Source organism: Numida meleagris, chromosome Z (genome assembly GCF_002078875.1).
Source record: "Numida meleagris isolate 19003 breed g44 Domestic line chromosome Z, NumMel1.0, whole genome shotgun sequence".
NCBI lineage: Eukaryota > Metazoa > Chordata > Aves > Galliformes > Numididae > Numida > Numida meleagris.
The window spans coordinates 50,752,874-50,774,306 of NC_034438.1; the positions used below are offsets into that span (position 1 = coordinate 50,752,874).

A 21,433-nucleotide genomic window follows, 5' to 3' on the forward strand; every position below is an offset into this window, starting at 1 on the left:
CTTCACAGCATCACAGAATTGTAGGGGCTGGAAGGGACCTCTGGAGTTAATCTAATCCAACCCCCTGCTAAAGCAGGTTCCCTATAGTAGGTTACACATGAAAGCGTCCAGGTGAGTTCCAAATATCTCCAGAGAAGGAGACTGCACAACCTCTTGGACAGCCTGTTTCAGTGCTATGAACCTTCACAGTTCTCCTCCTTGCTGAGCGAACCCTCTTCTCATGCTAATCCCGACTTCCTTTGCGGGGCGCAGAAGAAATGCCCAGGACTGGTGCAACGTCTCCGCCGGTTGTAAACCTGGAGGTGTGACGAAGCACGAGTGCGTGGGTGTGAAGAGCAGAGGGAAGGTGCGCTGCTTCCTCATTCCTCGCTGTGTTTGGTTGCGGACCGGCGGTGTCGTAGCGCAGCCCCTCATGCGTCCCTTTGCCGCCCCGGGAGCGCTCGCAGTAACACCACTTCCGCCGTTTACTTTTTCACTTACTTCGAAGAACATGACACACCGTAACCAAGCGGCTCACTTATTAATCACTTTGAAACAACGGAGCGGGCAGGGGAAGGTCTGCCTCCAGCCAAACCTTCCTCAGGCCGTCGCGGTGCCGCTTGTAACTGCACGGGAACACTGAGTAACGGGCTCCGATTTTACACGGGGAAACCCAGGGCTAACACGAAACACTGTGCGCGTACCCCTGCGACGCAGCCCGCTCGATTCATGGCGCCCCACCGGGCCAGGCCGCGCCCAGCGCCCTCCAAGCGGCCCAGCCCCCGCGCCGCCCGCCTGCAGGGGAGGTGCTGCCCCCGGCCCGGCGCCGTGAGGAGGCCCGCCCGGCCCCCGCTACCCTCCCCGCGGCACGGCCGTGGCTCCTCCTCCCCGCCTTCCTCCTCCTCCTCCTCCTCCTTCTCCTCCTCCTCCCGTTCGGTCCCAGGGCGCAGGGCTGACATCACGCCCGGGGTTTCCATCCGACCGCGGGAGGGGGAGGCTGAGCAGCGTGATGGCGGCGGTTGGCAGGACTTGAGCGGCGGCGGAGCGGAGCGGAGCGGCGCAGCGCCCACCCTTGCTTCTCCCCGCGCCCCTCCCTGCCCGCTTCGGGGCCCATTGTTCGGAGCCGCCGAGGGCGGCGGGAGAGCCTTCCGCGCGGGGCTGCCGGGAGCCGGCGGCAGTGAGCGGCGGCCCAGGCCCGGCCGCGGCCGCGGGAGCAGCTCCTGACCGCGGGCTGCGGCACGAAGCGCCCGCGCGGCGCGCGCAGGCTCGGGCCGGAGAAGGCCTGGCCCGCCGAGCCGGACGCACGCAGGTAGGAAGCGGCCCGACATGGCTTCTCTTTCCCACGCGCCGGACGGAGTTGTACGGCGCCCGGAGATGGATCGGGCGTGCGGGGGGGGGCTGGATGCGGGGCGTGGGGCTACTTTCCGCGGAAGGACGGAGGGAACGGTGAGGGCCGGGGCGGGCGGCCGGGGCCGAGCCGCTCTCACTGGCTCCTGCGGGGGGAGCCCGTGCCGAGCCGGTGGGGAGCGGAGCGCGGCCTTGGCTCTCCACCGGCCATGGGGGGCGCCGGGGGAAGCGAGCGTGGAGGACAGCGACGGCCTTAGAGACGCTGCCAGGGAGCGTTGGCCGGGAGCGGCGCCTGTGCAGGCCGCGCCGCCCGCCCAGCGCCGGCTCCGGGGGCGGGAGGCAGCTCCGGACGGGCCCCCGCGGCAGCGCCTGGCGGCGGACAGAGGGAGGGCGGCCGCGGGGCTCGGCGCGGGTCGCGTCGGAGCGGGCGGCGGGGCCGCTCGCGGTGCTTCCTGGGGTCCGGAGTTCGGGGCCCGCGGGCCGTTGATCCGCGGTGCGGAGCGCGGCCTCCTCGGGCAACGGCCGTCGAGCCCTGGCCTCGCGGCCTTTCGCGGGTTAAAGGGCTCCTTCTGCTCATTTTCCCTCCGTCATCGCCTTTGTTCGCTGGCCTGAGTGGCCCGAGTGGCTGAGAGGGGTCCGAGCGTGGGGAATTTCCCATCCCGCAGCGGATCCCTCCCTCTCCCCCGCGGACGGAGGGCAGGGCCGCTGCTCACGAGGGAGAGTACCTCGGGGCAGGGAGCCCGCCGGCAGCTCCGAGGGCTCTCACACCAGGAAACGTACCAGGCGCTGCTTTCTCTGAGTGAGTTTACGCTTGCACCTAGAGAGCAAAAGTTAAGACTCACGGTGTGTGGACTGCGTCTGATACTGTAGTGATCAAATCTAACGTGCTCCTCTGTGTGAAATGAGGATCATTCCATCAGCAGAGTCTGGCTGCTTTGATTAAGTTTGGACTTTTTTTCTTTTTTTTAAACGAGGCAGTCTTCATTTTCTTGCTTGTACTCCCATCTGTATGTAAACAGCACGTATGTGTGTGGAAGTGCTTCCACTGTGTTAGTTTCTGCAGATCTTGGCAGAATATTAATGTCCGTAGTCTTTACCTATGTGTTTAGGGAAGCAGTTTTCCTTCAAAATGTGCAGCTGATTTGTCCCAAAGTCAGGACTGTGGCAAAAGTTACACTGCAAGGTGCAGTGCACATGCATGGTAAGCCATTCTTGTCACTCTACGATACTGATGTGTCATTTCCATAACGTTTCCTGTTCTGCATTTGGTGGTTTAGCAGAACTGTCATCTTTACAGCAATGTCAATGAAAAGTTGCATAAAGGAACGTAATGGGACCTGACTGCAGTTGGCCAAAAAACTGGACAGGTCTTTCCTTCTGTGCATTTTACATGCTTGGTTCCTCTCCATTATTTTTTTTTTTAAGTACAGCAAATAAAAAGACCTCTTGAGAAGAATGGGAACCATGAACAGGTAACACAGAATGCTGTGTTTTTCAGTTAAAAAGAGAACACGAAATGTGATAGGTGCCCACTTTCAGTGCTAGTATGATGGGCCGAGTTGTTTCTGTTATCTTTTTAGTTGGAAACTTAACTTCAATTTTTGTCAGTGTTTTCCTTTATCATTTTAGGTATTTGGGCAAAAATCTTGGCCATCTGTAGAGAAAAGCAAGAGAAACACATTACTTGAAAACATACAGAATACCAGAAAGGGGATTCTTGACATCCGCCTTGTAACCTGAGTGGACTTTCTTTTTAACTTCTTAATACTTACAATGAATGGGCACAGTGATGATGAAAGTGTAAGAAACAGCAGTGGAGAGTCAAGGTAAGCACTCACTTCAGTTATTCTTGGATGTGTACTCTTTTGTATTTTGTCTGTTAAAATTGATTTCCATTTTAATTTTGTGCCAAAGCCCTCTGATTAGTGAACAAACTGTAGTTTGGAGAACTGGCCATGCTTTCTTACAGATGCTTCATCTGCTTGTTACATTCACATTGCTTCAGCTAAGTATTGTAATGATCATGCAGATACCTTATGTGATAAAGCTTAGATAGTATTAAAGCTGCATCAACATCCAACATAACAGTGTTACTCTTTTGAGGAAATAAAATGTTTGAAATGTCAAAAGCTGAAGCAGGACTGGGAAGTTAAAGCAAAGCTAGTGCCTAAGATGTGCAAGGCCATCTCCAAAACAGGACCAGTGAACTCTTGTTTTCAGTTTTTGAATTGTAGTATTTCATGAGTACTTCTTTTTCACAGAGCTGTCAAAGCAGTGTAGTTACTGAAATTGTTAACCTTCTGTTTGTTTTCCAAAATGGAAGTGCAGTTTACCAGCTATTTTTTAAATTACAAGGAAAAATGAATCAATAAACTGCAACAGCAAAAGCACAGTCCTCTAATACTGAATGCCCGTGCAGTGTTCACTTGGTTGTAAGACCCCGAATCAAACCTTCCTTTCTCCACACAGAATGGCAGCAAACTTATTGAGGTGGAATTGGAAGTTTTCTTTCTGGAACAATGCAAAATTCAACAGGAGTCTCCTGCACTAGGAAAATTCCTAAAACTGAAAATGTGACAAATGCTGGAAATTTAAGAAGTTTAAATTTAAGAATTTTAAAGCAATCTTGCAAATATAAAGAAAGTTTTGACTCCTCTTCTGAGAGGTGGTTGTGGCCATGCTGTTAATTTACCAGTATGTCTCTCTGCTCCTCTGATTGCAGCCTGTTAGTTAATTCCATAATTTGGAGGACAGAAAGAAAGCTGAGTTCTGTGGATTTAATGGAAACATCCATTTGGGTAGGGGAGAGAGATCTAAGTTGTTGCATCAAGTGAAGAAAGAAATGAGAAATACTGTTGCATGATCAGTCATCACTGGGTAGCCATTATGCTAATATGACTATACTGTTAATGGATTCTAGTTAGTGGATAAACTTGGACTTTCTTCTAGTAAATGTGAAAATGTTCTTGGTTACTTTAAAAAGCAAAACAAAAAACTACTACAATAAGCATCATCAGGTGAGAAGAGAAAAATGAACGAAAAAAATAAGTAACCCTAAGTTTTCTCATCTAGAAGACCTCAGTGATTAACAGGGGCTACTCTGAATTTGTGTGCAATTTTTTTTTATTACATGAACAGGTTCCCTTGCCAGAGATAAGGTAGGAAAGCTACTTTGTATCAAACTTCTCCCAAAAATACTAGTGTATTAAAGTTATTTAAAAACTGTAGCGATTCATGAAACTAAAACAACTAAACATCCTGAAAACTTCACAGCAACTTTATTAAAAGTAAGTATCAGGAAGATTCATAGCACTTAAAAATTGATGGTTATTTGTGAAATGTTTGTTCTTTATCTTAAAAGTGCTGGTGAGTGCAACTTAAAGCTTTAAAAATTGTAAAATGCTAACAGCTGTTTTTTTTGTTGTTGTTGTTTGTTTTTTTTTTTTTTTTTTTTTTGCTAGGCTTGTAACAGTCATTAACCCTGTAGCCTGTTTCACAGGCAGGTATTGGAAAGCCTATTTGCATGTTGGCTGTATATTACCAGAAAACTGTTTTTTAAGGAAAAACGGAAAGCTTTCAATTTTAGGTGATGGAACTTTTTTCATTCTAATCTGCTTCCATTATTAAAATAATAATTGCAAAAGGACTGCAACAGTTGCGGACTACCTTAAGTTGTCTTGCCCTTTGTTTAGTCTTGTAGAGTTTTTCTGTCATCTTTAAAAGTCTCTGCAATTCTACAAAGTTTTTTACTGGAAGGGGAATTGCTTAAGTTACCCTCAAATAACTGCAGACAAATACCTAAATGTAATTAGGGAAGTGCTACTGTGTTTAGCCTTTAAACCTGGAAGTGTGACTTACGGAGTGTTACAAAATGGAAGAATAGATCGGTAATAGTACTATGGGTAGTGAATTATCCTTATCTAGGCTAGGGGGAGAAGCAAAACAAGTTGAGAAAGCAATTGGGAATTGCTACTAGGAAGAGGCTGAAAATTAGATCAAACTTTCAGCTATAGGTAGAAGAGGTGAAGGTAAATACAGCGACAGTCCAAGAAGCAGCATTGGTGATAACTACAACAAATGTTTAAAGTTATGTCACTTTGCTAGTATGGTGTGACCACTCACCCCCTTTGATGCCTGGTGTAAGCTTGCGTGGCCTTCGTTCTGGAGTGACAGCTGTGATCACAGTGAAATACACTTAACTAGGGTAGTCACCGGTGTTACTTAGGAAAGTCAAGAGGAGCAGTGGGTTAAGACTGGATTTACAAAATTACACAGGCCTCAGGGATATTGTTTTAAGGAAACATGTCTTGCAGTAGTTGTGGAAGGATGGTAGAATCATCAGCATTGGGAGTACTGGTGAAAGGATCACTCATAAGTCTTGAACTTTGTACGTTGGCTAGCGCTGTGGTAGGGAATTGGAGCTGTCTTTTACTCCCTGTGACTAGCTGTGAAGGGCAAGCAGTTAAGTTGGTGAAAGAAGTGGCTTATGTGCTGTTTTCCTTTTCACTGTTGTATCCTTCTGTCTGGTAGAAGAGCAGAAAAAATTCCCTTGTTGCAGGTGCTGAGCATGAAGCTGCATTTTACTACAGGTAGAAACACTTGTGTTTTCACAGTTGAATAACTTCTTGGCACTGCTTGGACTTTCCTTGCTACTTTAGCAACCTGTGAAGCTATAAATCAGTTCTAGTACCAAGCAACCATGGTGGAGGTTATAGACTAAGATAAACACTGTCCTCTAATCTTATTGCTTGCTGTTCTGATTTCTTGTGATAATTACAGTAGAGCCTCAGTACTCTCCAGCTTTTTGTTCACTTGAAATCACTACTCTGGGATATTTAAGTAACTCAAGGTAGAATATAAGAGATACTATTCAGCCAGATGACAGGTGAGTATAGGCATAAAAACTTAATAGCAGTGCTCTGAGAAGTTGGCCCTTAAAGTCAGTCAGTGCATTTTTTGTGCAGTGTTCCTGAAAGCATTCACATTGCAGACTTGACTATGAGTAAACGCATACCGGTTAGCTAGTAATAAGAAAGCTTAATCAGCAAGGAAGGGCAGTTATACCTGAACAGCAAGGCAAGCTCCAGGTAGAACAAGGACTGCAGAAGTGAAACACTGTTGGTAATTGAATAGTAATCTGATTTCCCATCTCTTTGCTCTTCCTATGTTTCCTGTAGAACAAGGTGTGGAGGACTTGTGAAGGCCTTCCTACTTCATAGGTAAAAAGGGATGTTCTCAGTGCAGCTTATCTAGAAAGTGGCTGAATGGAATGCGGGGTACTTTTTCCTGTAAGCTGAAAGCAGCTCCTTAGGCCAAAGAATTTTACCATTCTTTATACACTTGAAAGCTGATGTTAACCAATAATAGCAACTTCTGTGGGTTTAATTCATTTCATGCATTAACCACAAAAGATATCTAAGTAAGACTGAAGACTTTATCAGCAGGTTTCAGTTTGCCATAGAATTCATAATTTCCCTGGAAGATTGAAAAGATAAGTTAAAAGCCTGCTGCTATGGATTCTCTCTTTCAAGAAATCTAAGTTGGAGTTAAGTTAGAGACTCTCCAAGCATGCTTGCAGAATTGTTCCCTCTTGCTAGCATCTTTTTATTAGAAGTTTCATAGGTAATATTAAGAAAAGTTTGGGTGGATAGCAAGAGAGTATATGCACAAAACTATATGTAAACATATATTTAATGCAGAGAAATTCTGAGACCAACTAAAATACTTGAATGGTAAAAGAAACTGTTTGTAGAATTTACTGTGAAGGGCTAGTAGAGCTAAAGCCAATGCTTTCCTTCTGTTCCTTTTGTCTTCTCTTTGTTTTTTTCCATCAAGAATCATCTGTTGTGGAATTAAGCATACTAAAGCATGCTAAGCTTTCCAGATCTAACTTAAAAACCTTTTTATTCACTTAAAAAGTTCAGACATAATATATATCTAAACCCAAGTGGGGTTTTTGTCTAGAAACCTTTCCAATTAAAAGGAGAAATTCTAAATTCACAGCATGGCTTTCATTACATATGTGGTCTCTAGTTTAGCATTAGAACACCTGTTCAATTTTTTTCTGCATCCCAGTCTTTGTCTGAGTTGGCAGATACTTGTTTCCACTCCACTATTCTCAGTGCTTCAAAATTTTAGACTTCTTTGCATTCCTCAGTGAAGCTTTAAGAATTCAGTTACTGTGGTACAGGTAAGTATGTGTACCAGATATTGACAGAGCATTAGAAGTGTTTTTTGGATTAAGTTGTATTTAATACTTTTTTTGCTGGTGATTTAGAAGGAGTTTCTGATAAAGATATCATTGTATTGCTGCTGGGACTGGCTGCATGAAGAATGATGGTCTCTTTGCCCGGCAGAGTAGTAGGCCCTTAGAAAGCCACTGGTATCTCCTGCCTGTGAGGTGTTTTTTGGTTGTTGTTTTGTTTTATTTTTAAATAAATTTTAGGTAGCATTTCCCTAAAACAAATAAAAAACAACCCTAAATGTGAGTATAAGTTTTAATTATTTGTCACTTTGTGTGTTACCTCTGCTCATTCTGAATGGGCTTCATATACAAATGTTTCTTTTCCTTCAACCTCTGGATTATTTGAAACAAAACCAAAACAAACAGTCCACTGTCATCAAAATTGCTTTTCAAAGAATCTGTAGGAATTCACCTTTTTGTTTTTTTTAATTGAATTTTTATTTTGAATAAATTGATACTCTGGTGTTTTTAAAACAGAAGATTCTTCAAGTAACTTAACCTAATGAATGCACTCTAAATCAGCAGTGATAAATTATCACTTGAGTCCATAATTAACATAGAACTGACACAGGAGTCTGAAAGCTCAGGCAGATCTTTCTTTCGCAACATGACTTGTATAGCTTTTCATCCTTTGGCTTCTCTTTCAAGTGCCCTGTATAAGTTAGCAGACTTTGTTCCTCACTGTTTGTTTCAGGTGGACCTTGTTATAAGGGGTAAGTGAGTAAAGCTAAACTGAAGACTTGAAGAAACTAATGGCTCTGTAACAGAATAGTTGCTTTCAGTTTCTTTCACTGTCAATGTAACATGTCTCTTCAGATTTCATCTTCCCAAAGCATTCTCTAGTTTCACTGAATAGGTACTTACTGGGAATTTGAAAAATTAATGGGTAAAAACAAATACAAAAGTTACATCTTCTGGTCCTTTCAGTAAGCTGTGTTGTCTTTATTATAAAGTAGTTTGAAAATAGGTGCTATGTTAAGAAATACATTTTTCTTAAATATATTAGGAGTACTCAGAAACAGTGTGGGTTTATTTCTTTGTAATTTGTTTAGTTTTGTTTGGTGTTTTTTTTTTTTAAGAAAGGAAGTAAAATACTGTTGTGTCAGACTTCCATACCAAATTAGATTTGACATATGTTACTACACAAATGCAGTTCATTGACTCAAGGAGTAGGGTGAGAGAGGCTTCTTGACTATATCCTGAATAGTATTCTTTCTAACCTTCACCCTTATCTGTCAATATGCATGAAACTGTACTTTTTCACATAGAAATCCTTTCCTGAGAGCATGCTCATTTTTAGTGTATACCATTGCGTTCCTGCTGCTGCAGGTTATTACTGTCATTTAACTTTGCCATTTTTGCTGTGATTCGTTTGCATGGTTGTTGTGGTTTAACCCAGCAGATGGCTAAACACTGCACAGTCATTTTGTCTTTCCTCCTGTTCCCAATGGGACAGAGGAAAGAGCTGGGGGAAGAAAATGTAGAACTCACGGTTTGAAACAGAGCTACTTACCAAGATAATGAAAATGAAAAGGATCAAGTCATGCACCAGCAATTGCTCATCATCCTGTGAGCAATGTCCAGCTAGACCCCTGTGTGATGTCACCCCCTTCAAAACTGCTTCTGCATGATGTCATATGGTATGGAATATCCCTTTAGCCAGATTAAGTCAGCTGTCCTAATTCTGTTTCCTCCCAGTTTCTTGAGCCCTTCACTGAGAATGGCCTCGGCTCTATACAACACTGCTTAGCAGCAGCTGTAAACATTGGTGCATTATCAACATTGTTTTCTCCTAGAACCAAAAACATAGCATCATACCAGACGCTCTAAAGAAAATAGTTCCATCGCAGCTGGGGCTAACATAATGGTAGAGAAGTAGTCTCACTTCAGCAAGACTGAACAGAGTATCATTATAGCATTATTTGTCACACTTGCATCCATATTTCTGTAACTCTGTGATTCTCCAGTAAGTGCTTTCTGCAGCCCTGTGTACTGCTATCTTTTTCTAGAGTTTGGGTGGGGTTCGTTGGTTGTTTTTTTCAGTAGTACAAGATACAGTGTATGTAATGTTTGATTTCCTATTCAGGAATACCTTTTATCACTTGATGCTGTTTTCATTTTAGTGTTGCCCCCACCCTACTTCCTCTCAAGTATTTAATTTTCTTGGGGCGGGGAGGGAAGAAGGCTTATGTAGCATATTATCAAAAACGGGATTTAAAAAAGCCAAAAGTCAGTTTTGAGTAATGGAGTTAAGTGCCTAGAAGAGCACAAATGCTCTTCAAGAGTTAATGAATATTGTCTTTCTTCATACATTATATTAGCAGAACCTCTGTGCTGTAGCTTGACTTGTCTAGCCCTATTATTTTCCATCAGCACATTCTATTGTAGCTTTGATAGCTTTTATAATTGTTTTTAGCATTTGGTGTCATGGAAAAAAAAAGGCTAGTTAGACTACAGTATGGAGTTGCTCAGAAGTCAGCAGTGCAAAACCAAAGCAAAGGGAAGACAAAATATATTGGGTGGGGTAGCGTAAATTGACAAACACAGGTAAATAGTTAACGTAAGCCTTGTGTGCTGTCTTTGTCTATGTAATGTAAGATACGTATGATTTTTCTACCAGAATTGTTGAAAGAAGGCAGGCTTTGGCTCTGTATTTTCCTGCAGACAGCTTTTATCTTGAATGTGTTCAGAAAGCCTGAAAAAGACAGCAGTGTCCTAATTTATGCTAGATACCTGAAGATAGTGGAGATTTCCTTCTACTTTCTGATTTCAGACAAACTTTTTTGGAAGTGGGAGGAAAAAGGGAGCAGATGTGGGTATATCATGCCCAGAACCTCTCTCTTATGTTACTTCAGCTGTCCACAACATAGTGAGTATGGTGTTCTCTTTTACCTTTTGCTGAACTGTTTCCAATGGAAGCATATTAATCAAGGGCGGTGAACCTAGTCTGTAAGGGAAGAGAAAAGGGTTAGAGGGAGAGCACATGGCCTTTCCTTTTAGGAATGGGGAACTCTAAGCAGAGGACCAGAATTGTTCCTGTGGTGTTATTTATATAACAGCATTAGTCAGCAGGTAGCAGGTAATTATGACGGTATTCTGAGTCCTTGACTGAGGAGATATTTTAATGTTCCTTATGTCTTACACCTGGAGATTTGATACTAGAATCTCGGTTTAGGTGATTGATTATGTGGAGGTCAGTGGTGTTACTTTGCTCTAATGGGCATTACATGCTTTTGGAAAACTTAGAAAAAATATAGACCATAGCTTGAGTACCTCAGATAATATTTCAAGCTCTTTAGGTAGAAAGAATTGCTTGTAGAATATGCCTCAAGAAATGCAAGGAAAATTGAAGAAGACCACAAAGGTGGAAAAGAAAGTGACAAGGGTGTTATGACTGCCTAGCAGGTACTGTCTCCCTGAATTTATATTTTAACATCCTTATGTTAAAACTGAACATAGGTTCTGTTTCTTCAATACAAATAAACTGTCTTCTCTTATTCAGGTTTTTTCTCTTTCTTTTTTTCTAACGGAACATCTGTTTTAAAAGTCAAATTTTAAGTGAAGAGAGTGAAATGCTTCTCACTTGTCAATTGGCTAGCAATAGTAACTTGCTGCGACGATTTACAGAAATTAAACACGTTTTCTTGTTCGTTTGTATCTCCCTTTTCCACTTCAAGAAGAATTAAACCTTTTCTGCTGGTAAAAGTTGGAGTGAGAGATTGCTTGTCTTCAAATTCTCAAAAGCATGTAGACTTCTCTCAAGTCAGTTGTGCTTGTTTTTTGCCCTGTTAGAACAGCTGTAAGGGCATCCGTTCCAGCAAATCAAGAAAATTACATCTGAGCTACTAAGAATCTGAATTAAACTCCTGTATCCTGTATGTCTTTTCCTATAAGCCTCAAAAAGTCAAGCAACTACATTTTTAAAACCTCTGGCATACAAGCCCTCTGAATTTAGTGATGCTTTGTGCAGACAAAGAGCTGGAGGTATTGGACTGTATAGCATTTTTGGCACTTGGAAAAGCAGCCACAGTCTGTCTCAATGCAATGTTGAGTGTATTTGTATTGGAATTTAAAACTACCAAAAAAAAACCCCTTCTTTTGAAATTAGTGTAGGTTTTGTACTGATTTACACTAATGGAGATTTTTTGTTTCAGTACAGTATCAGTAAGAAATACCTGCTTGCTTGTTCCAGGGCTTTGTCAGTCCTTTAGGTTGATAGGATATTTGTAAAAGCTGAATCTGTTACTGCTACTGGCACCACTGGGGGGGATGCTCTGCTGGGCAGCAGTAGAGATGTCAGCAAAACTTACTCATTAGAACCCTCACCAATAGGTGAATGTATTGGTAAGGACTGAGATCATATTTTCAAGGTACACTAGCTCATACTACTGCTTGCACCATTGTTCAAATTGTTTGAAAACTGCTAAAATTCAGGCCCAAAGTAGGAATTTTTAAAGAGAAAGTTTTAAATTCCCTCTTCCTGAGTTACCTCCTTACTGGTGAGGAGGTGGTAGTTGTAATTTTTCTTCTTTAAATGCATGAATATGCTTGAACTTGTGCACCTTTTCTTAAATAATTTCATCTTTCCTCTTAGGGTTAGCATCTAGTGTACTGGGATTTAGTCTGAATTATTGCTCATGTAGTAGAAGGTCACAGGTAATCCCGTGATAGAGATTACAGATTTATGTTTATGTTTAAGACTTGCTTGAAGTGTCTATGTTAGGGAGAAGAAAACATCTTTCTCTGTTTTGGGTTTTTTTGTTGTTGTTTGTTTTTTTTTTATCATGTAGTGCAGTGGTTTCCAAACATATTCTTTTTACACTGCTATCAATGAAGATTATTGAGCAAATGCTTCCAGTGTATGTATATTCATTTATAAATGAATTTGCATGTGCTGCTGCACTATCATGTACATTATAAAACACATAAAATACAGCTATAAAGAACAGTCATAGAATCACAGAACATTAGAAGGCAGCCATAAGGATAATTTTGTCCACCTCCTGGCTCCACACAGCACCACCCAAAATCCAAACACTGTGTCTGAAAGCTGCTACCAAACACTCCCTAAGCTCCAGCAGCTCGGGCCTGTGCCCACTGCCCCAGGCAGTCTGCTCCATGCCCACCACCCTCTGGTGAGGAACCTTTCCCCACCCCCTACCAGCCCCTGTCCTGTCACAGTTTTATGCCGTTCCTTCAGGCCCTGTCACTGCCACCAGAGAGCAGAGCTCAGCACTGCCCTCCGCTCCTCTCATGAAGCTGTAGGCAAGTTATCTGGCCCAAGATGTCTTATTCCGGTGTTAGTTTCATCCATGCTACCTTAAAATAGAGTTACTTAGTTTTGATTACCCTTGGCTCCATATGCACTTGAACCTTTAGCATTGTATTAGTGTGTGTGAAATGTCTTACTGCTATATGAAAAGCTAACATAATTACCATCTTTTTGGCTCAGTTTCAGTCTAAGAAATCTTTCTTAGTTTTAGTAATCTACCTGATTATTTCTGTCCATGTGACAACTGTGAGCACACCTTATCCTCCATGGAGATATTTAATTTCTTTTCTGTCCTCCAAGATTATGTAGGATGTACGCATTTTTGGTGGCTTCTCATCATGCACTCATGTGTGTGATATTCACTTGTGTTTCAGGGTTTCTCCTTTCTCTGTTTTCTTCCTTTTCTCTTTATTTGTAGTTAGGGCTTAATTCTACCATCCTTAGAGCACTTAGTTGTGCTGAGAGGTGTTGTTTTGTAATCACTGAATCATGGAGTGGTTTGGGCTGGAAGGGACCTTAAAGCCCACTGAGTTCCAACACCCTGCCATGGGCAGGGCTGTCACCCACCAGCTCAGGCTGCCCAGGGCCCCATCCAGCCTGGCCCCGAGAGCCTCCAGGGATGGGGCACCACAGCTTCTCTGGGCAGCCTGTGCCAGGGCCTCACCATCCTCTTGAGTGAAAAATTTTCTCCTAATACCTAATCTAAATCTCCTCTGTCATTATATTAGGAAAATAAGATGGTCTGCGTAACATTTTCTTTAAAGAGGTGTGCGTTCCTTAAAAAGGGTAGGGGGGAAGATAGGGGAATGCTGATCTATAAAATGGAAAAAAAAATCCTTTGTATTTTAGTTGGACTGGTTTTTGTGGAATATACTTACTGGTAAGTGGTATATATAAAAAGTTTGATAGATCTAAATGGCCATTTGTGGGGTGGGGGTGGTAAGTGTTTGGTTAATAAACATTTGTATCATCTTAATTTCTCCTGCTTGACTCTTCATTTTAATTTGAACGTTTTTGTTTTGTCTTTGCTTTTTTTAGTCTACAGAAAACGTATTTGACAAATGAAATCTCATTTCTTATTCATTTTAACCTTTCTTCATCTCAACTTTTATAATGAACTGCATGCATTTGTGTGCTGTATGTGTATCTGGGCTAATTTATCAGCTCATTCATAGTGAAGCCAAGATGACTTGTTTTTCAGTACTTCAGCCATTGTGTAATATCCCACTAATTTCTAATTGCAGCAGATCAGATGATGATTCTGGGTCAGCTTCAGGTTCTGGATCTGGTTCAAGCTCTGGAAGCAGTAGCGATGGAAGTAGCAGCCAGTCAGGTAGCAGTGACTCTGAATCTGGTTCAGAGTCAGGCAGTCAATCAGAATCAGAGTCTGACACATCTAGAGAGAAGAAACAAGTTCAAGCTAAACCTCCAAAAGCTGATGGAACTGAGGTAAAACAAAATCTACAAATGAGTCCTTTATGGCAGGAGAAAATATCACTCTGCGCTGTTTGTTTTGAAGAAATTTTCATTACAGAACATAATATTTTAAAGTGTTTAGATTTTAACCATTTGTCTCATTGTCTCATGAGTAAGTACTTGAACTGATGCTATTCTCACTTTTTTATAAGTATTTTGAGTTAGATGCTTCTTAAATTTTTTTTATGCAGAAACTTGAACTTAAGGAAGACAAAATTGGATGGAAGTTGCTATTTCTGAATTTCTTTTTTTTACAGTGTTTCTATAATACTTAGTTTCATTGTATTAGTAAAAGGTCCTATAAAAATTTCCAGGTTATATATAACTGGCTATTTGTATAACCAAGTTTGCTAAGTTTGGGAAGAAGTGGTAATTTATAAATTTCCTAAATTCAGTGGGCCAAAATTACCTGCACTCTCCTCAGTTATATGGGCTTACTTGGGTGATATACTGTATATATTTAAAAGTCAGTAATATATTAGCTGTCATAAAGTTTGAAGACTATTACGGGTTGACTTTTATGTTTTTGTTCATGTACTTCACTATTCCTGTGTGAAGCAAAAGCATTATCAGGTAAGTGTCCTGAAGTGGTTTATCTAGATCAGTTTAAAAATCTAATTTATAATAATAGTGACTACAAAACTGTTGTGAAACATCCTGGAAAAACTGTTCTAACAATTGTTACATAATAGTCTGTTTTGAGGAAATCTTACTGCTTTAAAATGCTATCTGATATTATTAGCGCATGTAGTAATCTGAAGTGATTTTTTTATTATTGACAAAATTCAGTGGAATTCAGTCTTAATAGTGGTGCTGTTTGCTTAAGACATGTTTCAGTATGTTTAACTGACTCTTACATCTCAATTCCAATTCAGTTTTGGAAGTCCAGTCCAAGTATACTTGCTGTACAGAGATCAGCAGTGCTCAAGAAGCAACAACAACAACAAAAGGCAGCATCATCAGACAGTGTTTCAGAAGAGGTGAATAATACACATCAGGTTTTTTACAGTCTAAGCTTGCCTGCCTTGTCCCATATGTTATAGAAAAAAATTTTAGAGCCAAGCTGTATTCTCTAAGTGTGTGTTATAGTTAGTCTGTAAAAGTAATGTTCAAAACCTGACATTTTTATGAGGAGCGATAAAAGTATCTACTGATTTCTTGGTGAGTTGTGCCAAAACTATAGCAGCCTAGGTTATGGGTGTTTTCAGGTAGATATTCTATGATGTATAAGCAAAATTTTCAAGCCACGTGGTACTTGCATTGTATTTTTGGTCTCCTGAGTTTCTTAAAGACAGTTCAAAATGTTGAATATTGGTCATCTGTTCTTTCTGTGTAGATGTAGCTACTGCAGCCTACTGCAGTTTTCAAAAACACTGTAGGATACATTTTTCAAGAGGTTTTTTTTTTCTTACAGTTTCTGTAGAAGAATTCTTGTATTTTAAGAACCATACCTGAATTCTAGATATTTAAAAACTTAGATCACTGATAAAACTTTGTGTACTAGGAATATCTTCTAAAGACAGTAATGGCTGTGAAATGGTACTTATAAAGCAGATTATCCTCCTTTATTGCAGCAATTATGCACTGTAGTCACACTTAATGGCTGGATTTGTTTTTGACTGGTACAGAAACTCATCATAAAACTTAACCTAGTCACACATCAATAAAGCATTAAGTTACAGCTTTTGTTAAGTATTTCTTTCTAAAGCTGTTTTTAAGGATATAGATTATCTGAACTTAATCCCTATTAGATGGCTTTTTGGAAAATCTAGTTTTAAAAGGATTCTTTCTTATTTTTCTGGGAGTAGAAAGAAGAGAAAACATGCTATTCTCAAAATTGGCATTTAAACATTAAAGAACATGAAATGTGGGAGAGCTTTCCCTGGACAGGAGATTTTATTAGAATTATGGTAGAACCATCATGCTGATTAACTCGGAGCATCTTAAGCTGTTCTGTGTAGGCACAACAGTTACTTTTGGAGACAGTTTTTTGGAGGGGGGATTGGTTTGTTTTTTTCTGGTGTTCTCTGGAGTTGTGCTGGCACGATGTATTTGTAGATGGATAAATGCAAAACCCACGTCAGTCCTTATTTTGTATTAATGACTACATTGTGGAGGATTTGGAGAGCACAGGATGAGTAATATGATGGCAGTTTGAATATGGGAGCTGAAAACTAGAAGTATTCCATTCTTTTTTGATAATGAATTGTGTATTTTTGCTTCATCTGCAGGACTCATCCAGTAGTGAAGATTCTGCCGATGAGTCATCTAGTGAAACCAAGAAGAAAAAACATAAAGAGTAAGATATTTTTAAAAGTAAAATCGTACCATTGTTTCTTATGGTAGCATATACTCATAACTCATGCGTTGTTTCTCCACACTGAAATGCTTAAGTCCCCTTTTTAATTTATTTTATTCATACCAATTTAGATTGACATTTTTGAATATTTTAAAATAAACTAAAGACATTTCTGTATCATATTCATTCCTAATGCAAAAGCATCTGTAGCATTATTCAAAAATATTCATTAGTGCTTTTATTTCTAAAATACTTTACTGCAGTGTGTTTTTGAGCTGAGGAGCCTCCGTAAAATTTATTGTAGAAATTGGAAATTACTAAAGTAGATTTTCTCATGAAATTTAGGTTGGAATCTCCTAGTTTTTTCTTTCTTTTTTTCAGTTTTTTCTTGCTTTTTTTTTTTTTTTTTTGCTCTGATGTGTTCAAAATTGGTTATAGTTCTGGCAGTAGTTAGCTATACTGACTAGAAAACTAAGTTTCATTGAGATCAAACTGCTTTTAAGTGGTAGGTCAAAAAGTTTTGAGCAGGGTTATACCATGTCATTGTGGCAGTGAGAAATGAATAGGCATAGTGACTTGTGTGCTTCACGAATGCTGCGTAGAAATTGAACTGTTCTATTATTCCTCTTCTCCCAGTTAGTGAGTCATTGCAGTTCTCATCATTGCTGGTGTATCATCTTAAAGAGATGGTAGTTAAGCTTTTTTTGCCATTTTTTTAACTGTGCAAACTTTTCTTATGATGAAGTACTATTCACAGTCTTCTCTTACTTAAAAATTTGATTGCATCTAGTAACATCCTCTGTTACAAGAAAAACATGTTTAGGATGCAGTAATCAAATCACCTCTTACAGCCAGTTCTTGAATTTTGTTTTATGATTCTTCTGAACAAATACGTTTGGTTGCTACTTGATAAACAGATCAAAGATTTCTCTGTATGTAACTTGGTATGTGAGCAAGTCTTAGACGATGGTTCTTTGTATTTGTTGTCCATGTAATTCCACATAAATACAGGTCATGGATTTAATTTGATCGATAGATTGATTTTAAATTTACTGCCTGCAGAAGAAGTGTTTTAATGAGACATGATTTTTTGATGTTGGCTATGTACCATCTATACCATATGCACATACATGTCTTGAGTCACTAGAATTATGGGAATGTAATTTCTTCCAGGATCCAGTGCATATTTGAGTAGGAGAGAGTCAAAGCACCAGTTCCTAGACTTCTTGACTGGAAACATAACAATGATTTTTTTTGTAACGTTCCAGCTTTGATGGACATTAGTACTTCTCTAACACTTTGGTCAAGGAAATCTAAAACTTATTTTGGATGTTAATTCTAAGATTTAGTAACCTTTCAACAATGCATACCAGATTTTTTTTCTTTTTCATGGAGCTATTAAAATTAAATTTGCCTGTGTACAGTCAGAGTTTGAGGCAAGATACTATTCATCAGCTGGTACATCTTTTCTGTTTTACAAAGAAGATCACAGTTAAGCAGGTGCAAGGAGACTGTGCTTGGTTTGTTTATTTGTAGTATGTATGCTGCCTGGTTGTGATGCTCTGATTTACGGTATGGGAAGTGTGGGATGTTTTGGGAGCCAGTGCCTCTCACAGTAGCTGCAGTTTAAGGTGTTCAGGATGTTTCTGTAATCTGCTTCGCGTTGTCTTTTGGTCCCAGTGACAATGTTGCCGATTCTTTACATGAGCTGCAGAGAACATAGGTACTAGAAAATGTAGGACTCTCCAGAAGTAGCATGTCGAGGTTTTATGGTTTGAGTGGTGTAAGTTCAGGTAAATGTGTATCTTTCTAGCTAGACTTGTTAAATACTTTGGTTTCTTAATGTCAGTCCTAACTCATTTCTTCAAAACAAAATAAATGTAGAAATGCAGATTTATATTCTGTTTGAGCTTTAACCTCTACCTCTTGATAATAGAAAACTTATTTTAAATCCCTTCGAAGTCACGGAGCATTTTTATTTATCATTAATGGCAACAGTTTTTACTTATTTGGTGATGACAACATTCTGTCAATCAGCTAAAATAATTGTTAAAAACATTTTTATTAATGTGAAGAATGCTTAAATTACAATAGACACCTATGGATGAATACCTGATTAATAAAAAATAACACTGTGAGTTATTTTTCTTGTATTTCAATTGTGCAGTGAAGACTGGCAAATGTCAGGGTCAGGGTCAGTATCAGGAACTGGATCTGACTCTGAATCGGAGGAAGATGGGGATAAAAGCAGTTGTGAAGAAAGTGAATCTGACTATGAGCCAAAAAACAAAGTCAAAAGCCGTAAACCTCCAAGCAGGTGAGATATACCTTGTGTTTCAATACTCTGATACTATTTCTAAAAAGCGATTTAGTATTGTACTGCTACTATATAGGCAAATGAAAAGATTAATATTTATTTTAAAATTAAGTAATTTTTTGAAGCCACAAAAGATAGTAATGATACCACTTTGTATTGAATGCCTTTTTCTCTGCTGTAATTGAAAGTAATGTAACTGGGTGCTCAAGAGATACATGTGTTCAGAAGGGAACACAGGAGAGTTGTGGTTGTCCATCTTGGTACATCATTGTTGTGTGTATCTTACTGTCTTGAAGAATTAAGCCAAAAAGTGGGAAAAAGAATGCAGGACAGAAGAAGAGGCAACTTGATTCATCAGAGGAGGAGGAAGATGATGATGAAGATTATGATAAGAGAGGATCTCGTCGCCAGGCAACAGTGAATATTAGTTACAAAGAAGCTGAAGAAACCAAGACAGATTCTGATGATTTGCTGGAAGTTTGTGGAGAAGATGTCCCACAGACAGAAGAAGATGAATTTGAAACTATAGAGAAGTTTATGGACAGTCGAATTGGCCGAAAAGGAGGTAATGATTAACAATGTTCTTAAGATAAAGGAGTGTGTTGAGGGACAACTTCAGCCTTCTCATTTGTAGATTTGTAATGTTTATAAACAGTGATAATTGTAAAAATATCAGTTGTTTTGTTTACATATTCATAAGGATGTTCCTTTCTTGGTCCCCTTCTAAGCATTTCAAAGTAAAATATTGAAGAATTTGTATATTTACATAGAAAGAAAAAAAAGTGATTCATATTGCATAAATGCATACCATATTATTAAATGACTACTTATACAGTTCAGTGGTACTTGATTGGTATAAATTGTATGCAGTGAAGATCAGAAAGCAGTGCAAATAGATGGAACAGCTGACCAGTAATTTGAGCTCTGAAAGATTGTGTTGGTAAGGCTGAACTACTGAGTCTGGGGTTTCAGTTATTGCTGTACAGATTATCGCAATACAGTGCAATGTGTGGGATGCCAACAAAATGCATATAAAATGTCAATGGTTCTCTTGCATGTGAATTTCTATAAGTATTATTTTAGAGGGTGGTAGGCATTCATGTTTCCAGCAAGTCCTGTGATGCACTGTCCAGCAGTTCTGTTTTGTAAGTTTGAGCCTGTAGATTAAGAGTTCTAACTATATATATGCATATACGTATATATATAAATATTATGTATATGTGTACATAGGTCCTATCTCCAAGCTTGCATTCTTTCCTTTCAACTTTCTTCTCGCATGCTGTCCTAAATTCTGTCACATTCTGCCCCAGTGCAAGAGCACATAGTGTCACTGCTGTGCTCAAAGTCTTCTGGACTAAGCTTCTTACAGTCTGTCCAGATGCTGTTGCTACTTTTGCTTTATTTTACTGTTGCCACTCTGCTTTGCTTTATCTGGCCACTGCAGCTCACTGGGCTCATGTCCTTACTTGACTGTTCTCACAGAAATGAGCCTGCTCCCTACTGCTAGGATGCTTCACTGTGATACAGACTGGACTTAATATTTTTCCCAGGTAAAATTCCAAAGCCAGAAAATGTAGTAGAACATGTTGAAGAAGAAATAGATTCATAGCATCCCTAAGTTACTGATGTTTCAAATGTAGTACCATGTCTTTTATATGCTCAGAGATGGGAATAATGTTACAGAGAAGACAACAAGCAGTGTTAGTGGTGCATTCCTTTTCAATCAGAAGCAGGAATTCAAAGAAAATTCTCATGAAAAAAGATTAGATATTACAGGTTAGATACAGAAGTTTTAATTGCTTTGCATTGATTCTCCTTTGACTACTTTGAATGGATTAACATACCTACATAATTGTTCAAAAGTTACATGAGAGCTGTATATATGTTCATAATGCTTCATGCCCATATAAAATATCACTAAATGCTGTCTACAGTTTATTTATTACTGGTAGATTTATAACAGTACACACTTAATTAAAGATTGTGTTGTGGTTTCTTCCTCAGCCACTGGTGCCTCAACCACCATCTATGCCGTTGAGGCAGATGGTGACCCAAATGCTGGATTTGAAAAGTCAAAGGAACCAGGAGAAATACAGTATCTTATTAAATGGAAAGGTTGGTCACACATCCATAATACTTGGGAAACTGAAGAAACACTGAAGCAACAAAATGTTAAAGGAATGAAGAAACTGGACAACTACAAGAAAAAGGATCAGGAAACAAAACGATGGTGAGTATTTCTAGGAGAACTTCTTTTTATTTGTTTTGTAACAGTGTTGATATTTCATAACAATTATTTTGTAACAAATCTGTGACTGTGACCTGTTACCTCTTCCTGAGTGCAGGCTTCAATTGCCTGTGCAACAGGAAGACAAAAACTTCAAAAGCTGAAGCCTCCCTAATACAATCCTGTATGCTAATATTCTGAACCTGATTTGAGCATCTGTTATAAATAAAATCAGAGTTCTGTAGGAATCTTGCTGCAGAGATGAATGTTTT

The 21,433-nt window shown here is 39.9% G+C and overlaps 1 protein-coding gene across 5 annotated transcripts in view; it reads left to right on the forward strand.

Annotated features, from left to right (window-relative positions):
• Window positions 1,158-21,433, forward strand: part of CHD1 (chromodomain helicase DNA binding protein 1) — a 49,427-nt gene continuing 29,151 nt past the window's right edge. For 2 of the 5 annotated variants that reach the window (XM_021379568.1, XM_021379573.1), the window contains exons 1-9: window positions 1,158-1,288; window positions 2,956-3,152; window positions 10,344-10,439; window positions 14,087-14,291; window positions 15,194-15,298; window positions 16,550-16,617; window positions 18,785-18,934; window positions 19,231-19,499; window positions 20,939-21,164. In XM_021379568.1, coding sequence (XP_021235243.1) covers window positions 3,100-3,152; window positions 10,344-10,439; window positions 14,087-14,291; window positions 15,194-15,298; window positions 16,550-16,617; window positions 18,785-18,934; window positions 19,231-19,499; window positions 20,939-21,164 — 1,172 coding nt within the window. In that variant the 5' untranslated portion in view covers window positions 1,158-1,288; window positions 2,956-3,099. Of the gene's footprint in view, window positions 1,289-1,881; window positions 2,126-2,955; window positions 3,153-10,343; window positions 10,440-14,086; window positions 14,292-15,193; window positions 15,299-16,549; window positions 16,618-18,784; window positions 18,935-19,230; window positions 19,500-20,938; window positions 21,165-21,433 lie in introns of those variants that run through there. The other 3 variants (XM_021379569.1, XM_021379570.1, XM_021379571.1) reach the window with 3 other exon arrangements.